Raw genomic sequence first — 14,467 nt, 5'->3', positions numbered from 1 at the left:
TGACTCATATTAGCAGGCATTCGCTATTTTGCGAGCACACGATTTCCGACCGCACTGAGTGGTTGGCGCATGCGCATTACAACCCATATGCATGCGCAGATGTGCGAACATCGCTCGGAACGAACGAGCGGCCGCTTACGAGCGGCTCTGAATCAGGCCCAGAGATGATACATTAAATGGGAGTGTCGCGAGTAGTTGCATACAGAGATGCTCAATCAGTCACATAGGAGGCCAACCAGTACATGGACGAACAAACTGCACCTACAATAGCAGTAGCAAACGCAGGATTTCTAGAGGGGGGTTTCCAAATGCTTGATTTTAGAGTGAGTGTTGCCAGTACATGAAGAGGGTAGAATTAGCACTTAACCAGCTTTAATATGCGTCATACAAAGTATATTGTGTGTCATAATTCCAGCATATAGAGGACCAGCAATTGCAGTAAGCCATTAAATGCGGCAGTAGGGCCATCCTGTCTGAGCTGAATGTTTTTATTTTAGATGTGGTCTCCATTCCAGAGCATTGGAGCAAGTCCGGGAGCCTGGCGGAGAAGCAGAAGAACCTAGCTCTGCCCTGGACATATATGTACATATTGGGCTCTAGAGCAGCACATCCCTAACAGTGAATGTTTTCCAGATCTCCTAGTTGGTGCACAGGTTATTTATTACTGACTGATACATGTTAAAAGATCCACAGGTGGTGCTAATTATATCATTTGTGATACTGAGAAGAACATTTAGCACTAGTAAAATTCTATTACATTACTATTTCTATTGTGGGCTGGGGAGGGGGGTTTCCAGGCAGACGGAAACCCCCCCTGCGTTTGCCTATGAATAGGGCTGGAGCAAGTTTCAATGGTGCGACCGATGGTGCATATAAAGACGCACCAATCAGTATTTCAGTGTCTATAGAGGGGTCTATGGGCCTGATTCATTACAGATCATAACTGTGATTACGCACGCAATTGGACGATTGTTGCATTCTGCGTATGCATTGCAGTGTGCGAACCAGCCACTGCGATCGGGACTGCGATCGCAGTGACTACGCAGACCCATCACAAAGTGATTGACAGGAACTTAAGTGCTGTTTGTTGGAGGTGACGGGGGGTGGTTGGCGAAACGCAGGCGTGCCAGTGCATTTGAACGCCGTTGCAGGGGCATGCATAACTTATACCCTGCAATGCCATACGTAGCCTGAGCACTCATAACGTGCGATGAAGTTAGGACAGAGCTTGTGCAGTGTGCGTGAGGCTGCGATGGTACTCGATGTTACCGATGGTTTCGCAGTCTTGCTAAAGATTACGGATGTGTGTAAGCTAAAGTGGGCGTCCTTATGTTGTGCTGCGACGGCATAGCGATCGCAGTGGATTAGCATACTATCGCAGTGAGACTGCGTGCGTAATCGCTATGGCAATCACAGTTGTGATTGGTAGTGAGTCAGGCCCTTAATTAGTACCTCAAATTGATTTAACCACCTATGTTCAACCATGGATATCTCTAAAACCTAAACTGCTGGGGTGCCTTGAGGACCAGGTTTGGGAACCTCTGGCATAGACCCTTGTGTTTGAAAAATTATAGTTAGGAGCTGATTGGTTGGTACTTTATCTCTTTCTACTTTAACTCTCTCCACTTTGGGGGAGATGTATGAAGGGGCGATAGGGGTTATTACTTCCTTTCTAGATATAACAAACAGCAGTAATCTAAGATTACCGCTGTTTGTCACAGCATCGTTCTCGTAATCTTTAGATGGTGAGAGCGATGTGATCCCCATTGATGACAATGCGCTGCCTTTCCGGCTTCAGTGAAGCATTCCAGGCACTGCCGGGTCCCCGTGTCATGCGCATGCGCAGAAGGACCGTCGCTGCCAGCAGCCCAGCAGAGGACCTCGCAGACGAGGAGGACTTTGCTGGACCTCGCTGGAGGGGTAAGTATTGGTAAATACTAGGGATGTGCAGGCTCGGATAGGTTCGAGTTTGCACGTTGAGTTCGGATTTTTCCCTCCAGAAAAACGGAACTCAGAAAGAGGCTAAACGTCATCTTACATGGACGAACATCATCATTCCTGGACAAAAGTCCAGGAATGATGATGTTCGTCCATGTAAGATGACGTTTAGCCTCTTTCTGAGTTCCGTTTTTTTGGAGGGAAAAATCCGAACTCAACGTGCAAACTCGAACCTATCCGAGCCTGCACATCCCTAGTAAATACCAGTTTGTATCACAGTGATAGTAAACGAAAAATTAAACTGGTGTTCACCTTCCTTAATAAATGGGGCTCTCAGTGCTGCAGTTAAAACTTTCCTGCATGTAGTAATTACTACAGGCAGGGAAGCGAGCAGAATGCTATGCGCCCCGTCATTATCGGCGCTCCTATCTTCAAGATAGGCCAATAATGTGCTGGCATTAATGCCTGTGACAGGAATCTGGATATACCACATTAAATAATGGAACTAAAAATGAAGCTGCTCCTAATCATTGGCAACTATTGTTTGAGTACATTTAATGGTTAACAAGTCAATATATGATTTATATATTTTTTAAACAGGCAGCTGTACTTTCAGGAGACTCCTGCTAATATTGGGAGGGCAGGCAAGCCTGATATTAACCATAAAATGTCCTCAAACAATAGTATCCAATGATTAATGTTTGTTGAAAAGTGCTCAGAGGGGGCAGCATTTCCATGCCCTGCATACCACAGGCCCTGTAGTGACCACACCCTGCACCATAGTTGCCTACCCTCCCAATTTTAGCAGGAGGCTTCCGGTTTTAAATGAAGCCTCCTGCTCCCGTGCAAAGTGTACTTCAACTCATGGTTTGGGGGGCGGGGCCTGCGGGGGGATGTCATGACGGCACAACATTTTACTTAAAGGCCGGCCACCGCCGGGTTGTGGGAAGCGGTGGCCAGCGCTAGTGAGCAGTGTGCACACAGAGTGTGATTGGGCACGACAGCGGTGGCGGGCAGCCGCATGGAGACAGACCACATACCGGTGTCAGGCTCCAGCGGCAGTGGCCGTAGCAGCGGATCCCTCCCCCTCTCCTACCTGCACATGTGAGCCGCGGCGACTGAGACATGGTGGAGGAGTCCTGTTGGAGCTGCAGAGAGAAGCTCTGGTCTGGCGGAGACAGTGCTGTTCGGTGGAGAGGTTGGGGAAGTGCCCGGTCCCAAGGTGAGTGCAATAACGTGTGTGTGTGTGTGTGTGTGAATGTATGTGTGAATGTATGTATGTGTGAATATGTGTGTGTGTAGGGCATCTAGTAATGTGAATGCGGTATATTAATGTCAGTGGGGGAGCTAGGGTCTCAGTTTATAGGAATATATACACCCATAGGTGGAGCTAGACACGCCCTTTGGGGCAGGCCACGCCCCCTCAACGGCGCGCCGAGCCGCGTGTGGTGTATTCTGCTACAATCTCCCTGAAAGTATTTTTCAAAAGTAGGCAAGTATGATATATACACAGTATATACTAGAAGCCACCCCCTTAAAAATCATTTGCCCCTGGCTTCACCTCTTGATTTCGACAACTGCAGCTGACGTTGCCTCACTGACAGAGCACTGTCCCTGTTCTGACAGCTAAGGAATGTGCCTACAAGAAAAACAGTAACTTTTTATTTTCTATTAGCCACAGATGCCGCAGGAAGTTTCACACCAACGCATGCACAGACTCACTGCAAGTGCCGGTCACAAGCCGAAAGAGGGAGAGTGCAAATCGCCAGCCAGGTGATTTCACACTCTCCCTCTTCAGCAAAGGAGGAGATGATACATGCAGGTGGTGTCTGTGATGTTATTGCATTAGATATGCCTAATGTTTGTAGTAGGGGTGAGCGGGTTCGGATTTCTGAAATCTGAACCCCCCCCCCGAGCCCACCCGATCCGAGGCCGATCCGAGTCAGGCTCAATTTTTCCCGCCTGACTCGGATCTGAAATCGAGGCAAAACGTCATCATCCCGCCTTCCGGGTCTCGCGGGTTTTGGATTCTATATAAGGTACCCAGGTAGGCGCCATTTTCTCACTCAGCTGTGGACAGTGAAGAGGGAGGGCTGGCTGGGCTGTGTAGTGTAGTGTAGTGTAGTGTAGTGCAGTGTAGTGTTGTGCTGTGCTGTGCTGCGCTTTGCTGCTGTTGTCCATAGGGGCTGTGTCCACTCCTCCAAAGTCCATAGGGGCTGGCTGTGTTGTGCTGTGCTGCTGTTGTCCATGGGGGCTGTGTCCATTCCTCCAAAGTCCATAGGGGCTGGCTGGACTGTGTTGTGCAGTCAGTTGTCCATAGGGGCTGTGTCCACTCCAAAGTCCTATGCAGTGTCCCAGTCCTATGCAGTGTCCCAGTCCTAAAGGGGTGCTGTAGTGTTGTCCAGGGGGTGCTCTGTCCATCAGGGGTGCTCCCCCCAAGTGCAAAAAAAATAAATATTTTTTCTGTGTCTGTGAATTGTGTGCGCAGTAGCCACACGTACATCAACAAAGTAGCGCCAAGCGTGCGCCTGTGTCATAAGTAAAGGGCCGCTTGGTTTGACCGTTAAAGGGTGCTGTAACCCCCAAAGTGCACTCCAAACAAAATAAAAAAATATTTTCTGTGTTTGTGAACTGTGTGCACTGTGGCTGCACGTGCATCAACAAAGGAGCAGCGCCAAGCGTGCGCCTGTGTCCCATAAGTAAAGGCCCGGCTGGCTTGTCCGTTAAAGGGTGCTGTAACCCCCAAAGTGCGCTCCACAAAAAATAAAAAATTCTCCTTTTTTTCTGTCTTTGTGAATTGTGTGGGCTGTAGCTGCACCTGCATCCTCAAAGCAGCAGCGACAAGCGTGCGTCTCTCTGTTAAAGGGTGGTGTAACCCCCAAAGTGCACTCCAACAAAAATAAAACATTTTCTTCTGTGTTTGTGAATTGTCTGCACTGTACGAGCATCCTCAAAGCAGCAGCGACAAGTGTGCGTCTGTCTGTTAAAGGGTGGTGTAACCCTCAAAGTGTGCTCCACAAAAAATAAAAAATTCTTTTTTTTCTGTCTTTGTGAATTGTGTGCACTGTAGCTGCACGTGCATCAACAAAGGAGCAGCGCCAAGCGTGCGCCTGTGTCCCATAAGTAAAGAGCCGACTAGTGGTTTAGCTTCACATGACGATGGAAGCCCTCCCCCCACTAGAAAAATGAAATGAGTTAAGCTGGCAAAAGTACAGCAGAGAACTGTGCGTTCTAAGAAGATATCACAAATCCCCAAGGAGAGTCCGAGAGTGTCAGCGGTTGCGATACCTGACCTTCCCAACACTGGACGGGAAGAGGTGGCTCCTTCCACCATTTGCACGCCCCCTGCAAGTGCTGGAAGGAGCACCCACAGTCTAGTTGCTGATATTCAAATTGAAGATGTCACTGTTGAAGTACAACAGGATGAGGATATTGGTGTAGCTGGTGCTGAGGAGGAAGTTGACGAGGAGGATTCTGATGGTGATGTGGTTTGTTTAAATCAGGCTCAGGGGGAGACAGTTGTTGTCCGTGGGATGAAAAAGCCCATCACGGTCATGCCTGGGCAGAAGACCAAACATTCCACCTCTTTGGTCTGGCAATATTTCTATCCAAATCCGGAGAACAACTGTCTTTCCATATGTGCCATATGTAAAGGTGAAATAAGCAGGGGTAGGGGCGTTAACCACCTAGGAACATCCTCCCTTATACGGCACCTGCAGCGTGTTCATAAAAAGTTACTGTAAATTTCAGAAACTTTGGCTAAGACCGTAAGCAGTCCAGGGACACCTAAATCCCATTGTCCTGTTGTATCCAAGCACCTGCAAACCACACCGTCAACTCCCTCCTCGTCAATTTCCTCTTTAGTCAGGATCGGAAGTAGTCCTGCAGGCCATGTCACTGGCATGACTGACTCTCCTATCCGGGATTCCTCCGGAGGATCCTGCATTGCTACGCCTACCACTGCTGCCGCTGCTGCTGTTGCTGCTGCTGGGAGTCGTTCATCATCCCAGAGAGGAAGTAGGAACACCACTACTTTTACTAAACAATTGACCCTCCAACAGTCCTTAGCGAGGAGGATGAAGTACGATAGCAGTCATCCTGAAGCAAAACGTATAACTGAGGCCTTGACTGCTATGTTGGTGTTAGACGTGCGTCCGGTATCCGCCATTAGTGCAGTGGGATTTAGACAATTGATGGAGGTAGTGTGTCCCAGGTTCCAAATCCCGTCTAGATTCCACTTCACTAGGCAGGCGATACCGAGACTGTACAGAAACATCAGAAAAAGTGTCCTCAGTGTCCTGAAAAATGCGGTTGTACCCAATGTCCACTTAACCACGGACATGTGGACAAGTGGAACAGGGCAGACTAAGGACTATATGACTGTGACAGCCCACTGGGTAGATGTATCACCTTACGCAACAACAGCAGCGTCACCAGTAGCAGCATCTCAGAAACGCCAGCACGTTCCAAGGCAGGATACACTGTGTATCACCGGTTTCATTAAGAGGCACACCGCCGACAACCTCTTAGAGAAACTGAGGGAAATCATCGCCCAGTGGCTTACCCCACTTAGACTCTCCTGGGGATTTGTGATATCTGACAACGCCACCAATATTGTGTGGGCATTACATCTGGGCAAATTCCAGCACGTCCCATGTTTTGCTCACACAATAAACTTGGTGGTGCAGAATTTTCTGAAAAGCGACAGGGGCGTGCAGGAGACGCTTTGCGTGGCCCAAAAAATTTCTGCCCACTTTCGCCATTTAGCAACTGCGTGCTGAAGACTGGAGCGCCAGCAAACACTCTTGAACCTGCCCCGCCATCACCTGAAGCAAGAGGTTGTGACGCGGTGGAACTCATCCCTCTATGTGCTTCAGAGGATGGAGGAGCAGCAAAAGGCCATTCAAGCCTATACATCCACCTATGACATAGGCAAAGGAGGGGGTATGCACCTGACTCAAGCGCAGTGGAGAATGATTTCCGTGTTGTGCAAGGTTCTCCAGCCCTTCGAACTTACCACACGTGAAGTCAGTTCAGACACTGCCAGCTTGAGTCAGGTCATTCCCCTCATCAGGCTTTTGCAGAAGCAGCTGGAGAAAGTGAAGGAGGAGCTAATACGGAGTGATTCCGCTCGGCATGTGGGACTTGTGGATGCGGCCCTTCATTCGCTTTGCCAGGATTCCAGGGTGGTCAATCTGTTGAAATCAGTCCACTACACTTTGGCCACCGTGCTCAATCCTAGGTTTAAAGCCTATGTGGTGTCTCTCTTTCCAGCCGACACAAGCCTGCAGAGGTGCAAAGACCTGCTGGTGAAAACACTGTCAGCTGAAGCGGAACGTGACATGTCAACAGCTCCTTCTTCATTTTCTTCCGCAACTGGGGCTGCCAGGAAAAAACTTAGATATCCTAAGCAACCCGCTGGCGGTGATGCAGGGCAGGCAGGACCAAGTTTGGACATCTGGTCCAGACTGAAGGACCTGGCAACAATTTATGACATGTCTACTGTCCATGCATATGATACTGTCACCATTGACAGAATGGTGGAGGATTACATCGGTGACAGCATCCAAGTAGGCATGTCAGACAGTCCGTACCTGTACTGGCAGGAAAAAGAGGCAATTTGGAGGCCCCTGTACAAACTGGCTCTAATTTACCTGAGTTGCCCCCCTCCAGTGTGTACTCCGAAAGAGTGTTTAGTGCAGCCGGGAACCTTGTCAGCGAAAGGCGTAGGAGGTTGCTTCCACAAAATGTGGAGAAGATGATGTTCATAAAAATTAATTATCAACTCTTCCAGGGAGACCAGCCTTCAGAACGTACAGAGGGACCTGTGGTGGTGGATTCCAGCCGGGGACGAATTAATACTCTGTGAGGATGAGGATATACACAACACTGACGAGGGTGAGGAATCGGTGGATGAGGAGGATGAGGATGACATCTGGCCTCCGTAGAGCCAGTTTGTGCAGGGACAGATTAATTGCCAGCTTGTTTTGTGGGGGCCCAAACGAACCAATAATTTCAGCCACAGTCGTGTGGCAGACCCTGGCGCTGAAATGATTGGTTTGTTAAAGTGTGCATGTCCTGTTTAAACAACATAAGGGTGGGTGGGAGGCACCAAGGACAATTCCATCTTGCACCTCTTTTTTTTCTTTGCATTATGTACTGTTTGGGGCCTAGATTTTCAAACTGCCATCCTGTCTGCCACTGCAGTGTCACTCCTAGATGGGCCACGTGTTTGTGCTGCCCACTCGTGTCGCTTAGCATAGTCATCCAGCTACCTCGGTGCAACCTTTTGGACATAAAAACACTATTGTGAGGTGTGAGGTGTTCAGAATAGACTGGAAATGAGTGGAAATTAAGGTTATTGAGGTTAATAATAGCATAGGAGCAGAAAAACCAACAAATTCTGTGATTTTAGCTGTTTTTATGCTTTTTTTAGAAAAAAATACAGATCCAAAACACAAAACCCAGAACCCAAGGGTGGTTTTGGCAAAACCAATCCAGATCCAAAACACGAAGAAAGATCCAGATCCAAAACCAAAACACAAAACACGAAAAGTGGCCGGTGCACACCCCTAGTTTGTAGACACTCCCTAACTTGTATGTGAAAGCCTGAATCTTCAGTGACGGTCTCTAGGACCATGGGGAATGCTGGGAAGTGGGTGTAGTCATGTGTACAGTATGTCGATAGTTTGCAAATGGCTGAATAAAGAAGCATAGCAGTTGTAACACATGCATCAGTGTCCATATGAATGCATATACAAGCATGCAAACAAAACAGTGTCTGGATCTGCTTCACCTCATAAAATAAACAAAGCAGGTCCAGGCCGTTAGCCACCGCACATACAGTACATCTTCCCCTTTATCTCTCTCCAAGGCTTAGTACATCCATGAACTACCATGTGAGACCAATGTGTTTTCCAGTCTGTTCCCTACCACTCACTAGCACCTTGCAACACAATATGCTCGCCCTTCATATCCTCGCCCAAATTCCTCTCTTATGCACCGATGGCATTGCTATACACCTCCTCTAGTAAACATTCTGCTCCAACAATAAACGGTACCACTGTTCTTGAATTTTTCTAGCTCGCTGTCTATACACTCGCTGCCCCCTCCCTACGCCCCTGTCCTGCTGCCTGCTACATACCCCTCATTTACTCACATTAGTACTTCTCTCAGGTAACCCAAAACAAGAACCCCAAGTTGCAGCCCTCTCGGCCCCATCTGCTCGCTGTCAGCCTGCCTAGCCTGAGAGTTACACAGGGCGACATACCATCTCAGGGATTCCCCAGTGATTCTCATTGTAGGCTTAATAAGTTAATAACACCTACTCCCTTGCATGGGGTTAGCAATAGAAGAAATGCATGGACTTGTATATTAACAGGACACTGTACTATAGAACACAGTGCTGCAGTTTTGTCAAAGCTACCTTCATTTACATTTTGTAACAACATGTTGTCTGTCTTAAAAAATGAAGCAGGTGATGCACTTAGGAGAGAATAATCAAATTTTGGAGTGTTTTTCATTTTGTAATACGTTATGGAAAATGTTATTGCAGCCTGCACATGATATAATTATCTCAGCTAATAATGCAATGTGCTCAGGGTGGCTGGGCCAGGAGTAGGCGGAAGTAGGGAGCAGCTAACCTGAGATCATTAAATCAACTGCACAATGAAAGATAATAAATGATAGGCAGTAGGGGAAGGGGGGGGGTAGTCATCTTGCTGACTAGTGGTAGAAGTAAATGATCATCTATAAACTGATGACTCCAACAGGAAAGTACAGTCAGGTAAGGACAAGACGATAGTTTTATACATATTCAGATACAGAAATCGAGGACAAGATGGAGTAAATCAACTGTGAGGAAAACTTGCTTTATTTCAGGACAAATAACTTGTAATCGATTGGTTGTCATCACTATCTTTAACAGAACATTCACAAAAAATCTCACTAACATGTATGAATTTATAATTTTTATACATAAGATAATTTTTGATATTTGGCGGCATAATTATTGTATGAGTATGAATATAAATATAAACAAGCATCCAGCTTCTCAGCAAAGATAAAATTAAATATACTTCACAGACTCTGGAAACATCCAGTGACGACATGAATATAACAGTGGTAGAATGCTTGCATGGCGCTAGCAAGACCTAGGGCCGTATTCGATTAGCTGCGCAAAGTGCCGTTTGGAGAAAAGTTTTTGCCGATTTGAGCTTTTCGCCTGTTTTTAATGTATCTCCATATTCAATTCCCCGGAGTTTTCGCCTGTGCGAAAACTCTATAGGCAAAAACAGGTGAAAAAGTTTCTCCATCAAAATGCGGGAGAAAAGAAGTGCAAAATCCATATTTTGGGTTACAAACATGGGGACTTGGTTCAGCACCCTTTGCACACACCCCTAATGAGTAATTAGGTGAAAAAAATAATTTACTTAACCCCAAAAAAAGACGTAATTTTTTGGGTGAAAAAGAAAAAAGTGTTGGAAAACCGGAAAAAAGTAAGGGGCCTGGTACTATATGGTTGGGACAGGTGTTTTTGGGAATGCAGCCGATGTCATTTTGAGATTTTATAAATCTTAATTTTAGAGACATCAAAATATACTAGTACCCATTTTCAGGTACCTCAAAATTAACCTCGGTACTTATTTTTCTGAAAAAACGTTGCTTTCTATCATTTTTCCACATATGCAAATATGCATATAACAGCCCATTGCAACAAAATAAGTTCACTAAATACCTTTATTAGGGCTATTACTACTATTCTATTTTGATTCCCAGGGTCACTGAAGCTTTTTATGGGATACAGACAGATTTCCCCCCCCCAAAAAAATTCCTTTTCGTTAATGCAGTTTGTGGAAATTCAGAAGCCGCATAAGGTAAAAGAGCAAACACTTTATTCCAAAAATAAAAAAAGATGCACAATTAACCATTCAGCAGAGGCCTCAACATCAAAATGGGATCAGCCAGGAACCAACCCTAACTTGCAGCTAACAGAAAGGTACTTTCCAGCAGTGCTGGAGCCGGGTGATTTTGCACCCTGTGCCAACACCGGGGAGTACATCATTGCCCTTAGGACACTCCAGGCAGCTGTTAGGCTGCAGGATGCCATTTCAGTCACCCTGCAAACAAATGCAGGTGCCCTAGGGCGCCCTGTACCCTAGACAACAGCACCACTCGCACACTCCTAGCTATGGTCCTACTCTCTGGAATTTGTTCTTCCAACAGAGAAAACGATACAGCAAGAAAATGTGTTGCTTGCTACTTAGAGACAAAAGGGGCAAAAAAAAGTAGTAAAGGAACAAGATACTTCTGAGTGTGATGTCAGACTTTGTGCTGTACCCTGTTTCAAACTATATCATACAGCCATAAGTGTTTTTGGAAGATTTGTTACTAAAATTGTGCTATATGAGTGTTATGCTATGGTAAAATCGTTTCAAAATTGAAATTCATTAATTAAAAAATAAACAGTCTCTTCGTTGATTTGTTTAATGTCTTTAATGTTTTTCACAATATATTATACAATAAAAATCTGATGGTTTGTATTAAAATTGTGTTAAATAAGTTTTAAATAGATGTTCTTAACCTAATTTATTCATTTAAAAAAATTACAATTAATAATAAAGGTTTGTAAGAAAAACATTAGTTACCTGGTTAAACAGCAATATATACTTCCTGTAATTAAAGTTTAGTTTCAATCTATCTTGCTGTAGATGTTTACAGAATATATGGGCATAATACATTGGCGTATCGATAATGGGCCCACACCGTACACTCTGCACCCATCTTTAATATTTACCTCTCCTGAGTCCTGCGTCAGTGCTGCTACAACAGCACATATCACCGGGAAAATGGTGCGGTGGCCATTTTCTTGGAGATTTGGGCAAGTGCAAAGAGAAGTCTCTGGGAACATATTGTGTGCGCCATGTTACAGGAGACCTATGCATGCGCAGTAGACTCTGGCACAGTAGACTCTGATAAAATGCCAGAGTCTACCGTGTCTCAGAGAGCCGAGGGCCTGCAAAGAATCTGCACACCCTCCTCTCTTAAACAGTCCCTGGCATAAAACCACCCTATTGCTCATTTATTCCCATTTCAGTTATGTATTATTCAAAGACAAACACTGGTCAAACTTTTTTTTTAAATAACAGCAAAACACATGATATTTTTGTGTCAGTATTATGTTTCTTAGCAGGGCCATGAAATGTGTGCTGTTTAAGTAATTTTACAGCATAATGTTTCCGTAAAGATTTCACTGTAGAAGGTGACAGCAGCCAATTGTAAAAGGGTCATGTGCTGTTTTACTGGTTTGGAACATGATAAAATATTAATCAGCAGACATGTGTTCTCCTATGTAGGCATGCTAGCACTGACACAGAAAATACTGAAACACCAAATTTGGTTGCAGTCATTTCTCCCTGCCAACAAGTTACTGAACTCTCAAGAGTTGCATAAATTACAGTGAAAATTAGTGTGCATAATAATTGCATGTCGCACAATGTGCGGCACCAACAAGAACGGCACGTACCATCATTTTTATGTACCGGTTATAATTGTACATGTCGCCTGCAGGCAGTGGATTCAGACATTTTATGATTTAAACCCAAGGGCACACTATGCTGTTATTAGGCAACTGGTACATTGGACTTCTACAGTAGTAATAGCAAACTGTTTGCAATTTCCATAGCATTATTACGTAGGTGCTGAATAAAGTAGCTAGTATGTGAGAATTTCTGCTATAATATCTAGCATGCGCCTTTATTGCTGATTTCTAGGATGGTGTGCAAGCTTTGTATATCCAAGATATAAAAATAATGAAAATCCTAAGGTACTGTAAATGCTAATGAACTAAATCGCAGATACCAAAAATTGCAGGAATATAACATGACCAGTCATTTACATCTTCAGTGTTTGTTCAATAGGAGGAATTGACAGATAAGATAGAGTAAATACATAAACTGTAACAGGTGCAGGATCTGTAATTACGGTGAGAATTTCTGTACCTGTTTTAATGGGCGTGGGGTCTATTCTAAGTATATATTACTCATTATTGGCACTGGTAAAAATTGGACTATTAAGATACTAGTCATATTATTTTTGCTATGCATCACTGGCACAAAAAGTCTTGCTAATGAAAAGGGCAATAATGCACTTAAACTACAAGTCAAGTACACATTAATAACATGCAGCAACAACGTAATAGTAATCATTTTGTTTTGCAAACACATAATAATGATTTTGCAAGTTTTACGAAGGTAGGTAAGACTTTTTTTTTTTTTTTTTTTAATCAAATTATTGAATGTTGAAAATTAGACGTCATTCACAATCGCAAAAATTTTGATGTAAACTAAAATCCCTGCCCAGTGGTGCGGCATCTAATTTTCAGTTCATGGAACACTGAACAATGAGGTAATGTACCCAGGACATGTTACTTAGCCCTTCCAATAGTAAAGATAGACACGTCATAATTTCAACACCAGTTTCCAGATCAAAATGGTCGTTATCGAATACAAAAGCAAATGAATTGCATGTCTGTGGGTAGTACATTTAATAAAGAAGAGGTCAATGTCATGATAGAGATGATGACACATCATTAAACTTAGGGATATATAGGGACCTAAGGCCATTAGAAAAATACAAATCGTGAATGTGGTGACTGTCTCTACACTGGTTATTAAGGCCCAAGGATGAAGTCCATTGTCTAGACGATGCCAAAAATGTGGAGTCTGTAATGGGCAATTTTTCCACTTCCCCGCGCTTTAGAAGACTTGATACATTTTCCCCATTATCCTTCTCACTGGATACAGTGGTAATTACAGGTTGTACTTCTTAATAAGGCTGTGGCCAAGAGACCCAGGTGATTTGATTGCTGGAGTGTGAATACTAGTACTTGTGTTGATAAAACACCATGGAACATTCAGAGAACTACTCAACCACCAATAACGTATGTAAAATATAGGCTGATAAGTATAAAATACCCTAAAAGATGGAACAAAACACTGCATTTTTACTTAGCAAATTGAAATATTTGAAATGGCGTTGGTACAAGTGTACAGAAATTCTTCATAGACTTTCTCCAGCTATCTCTCCTCTTTGTTGGAAGGCTTCATGTGGAGGTGGCTCCCCCTATTATATTTGGTGAAGCTGTCCTAAGATTTCCCCATATTGGGAGAATATCACAGAACTTGATTTTGGGGATGGAGGTGCCAGCAGATCCTGGTTGTTGGCCTCTTGCCCACTCTGACATTCTTATCTCAATATACAGTATAAGAAATCCCTCCTTAAGTACCTGGGGAACGCTTTGATCTCTGTTCAATGGAAATCGTCTCTGTTCACTGGAAATCATCCAATATCTCCTCTATGTCAGAGTGACTTCTATATGTCTTTGGATGATCTTACTCTTTTGGCTGCTAATCGTACTTTCGAGTTTACCTCTACATGGTTCAGCTGACTTAAATTTAAACAAATTAAAAAATAAATAATCAAGCGCAATAGGTTTAAAAACTAGAACCCAATGGTCTCTTATACAGTA

At 44.4% G+C, this 14,467-nt stretch overlaps 1 protein-coding gene across 1 annotated transcript in view; it reads left to right on the top strand.

Annotated features, from left to right (window-relative positions):
* Positions 1 to 3,063: 3,063 nt before the first annotated feature.
* LOC148538494 (fibrinogen-like protein 1-like protein) overlaps positions 3,064 to 14,467 on the top strand; it is a 51,900-nt gene continuing 40,496 nt past the window's right edge. The window contains exon 1 of the mRNA XM_088455589.1: positions 3,064 to 3,160. Coding sequence (XP_088311715.1) covers positions 3,064 to 3,160 — 97 coding nt within the window. The remainder of the gene's footprint in view (positions 3,161 to 14,467) is intronic.

This window comes from Taudactylus pleione, unplaced genomic scaffold (assembly GCF_031769625.1).
Source record: "Taudactylus pleione unplaced genomic scaffold, aTauple2 ptg000040l, whole genome shotgun sequence".
Taxonomy (NCBI): Eukaryota; Metazoa; Chordata; class Amphibia; order Anura; family Myobatrachidae; genus Taudactylus; species Taudactylus pleione.
This window is presented reverse-complemented; position numbering and strand designations above follow the sequence as displayed.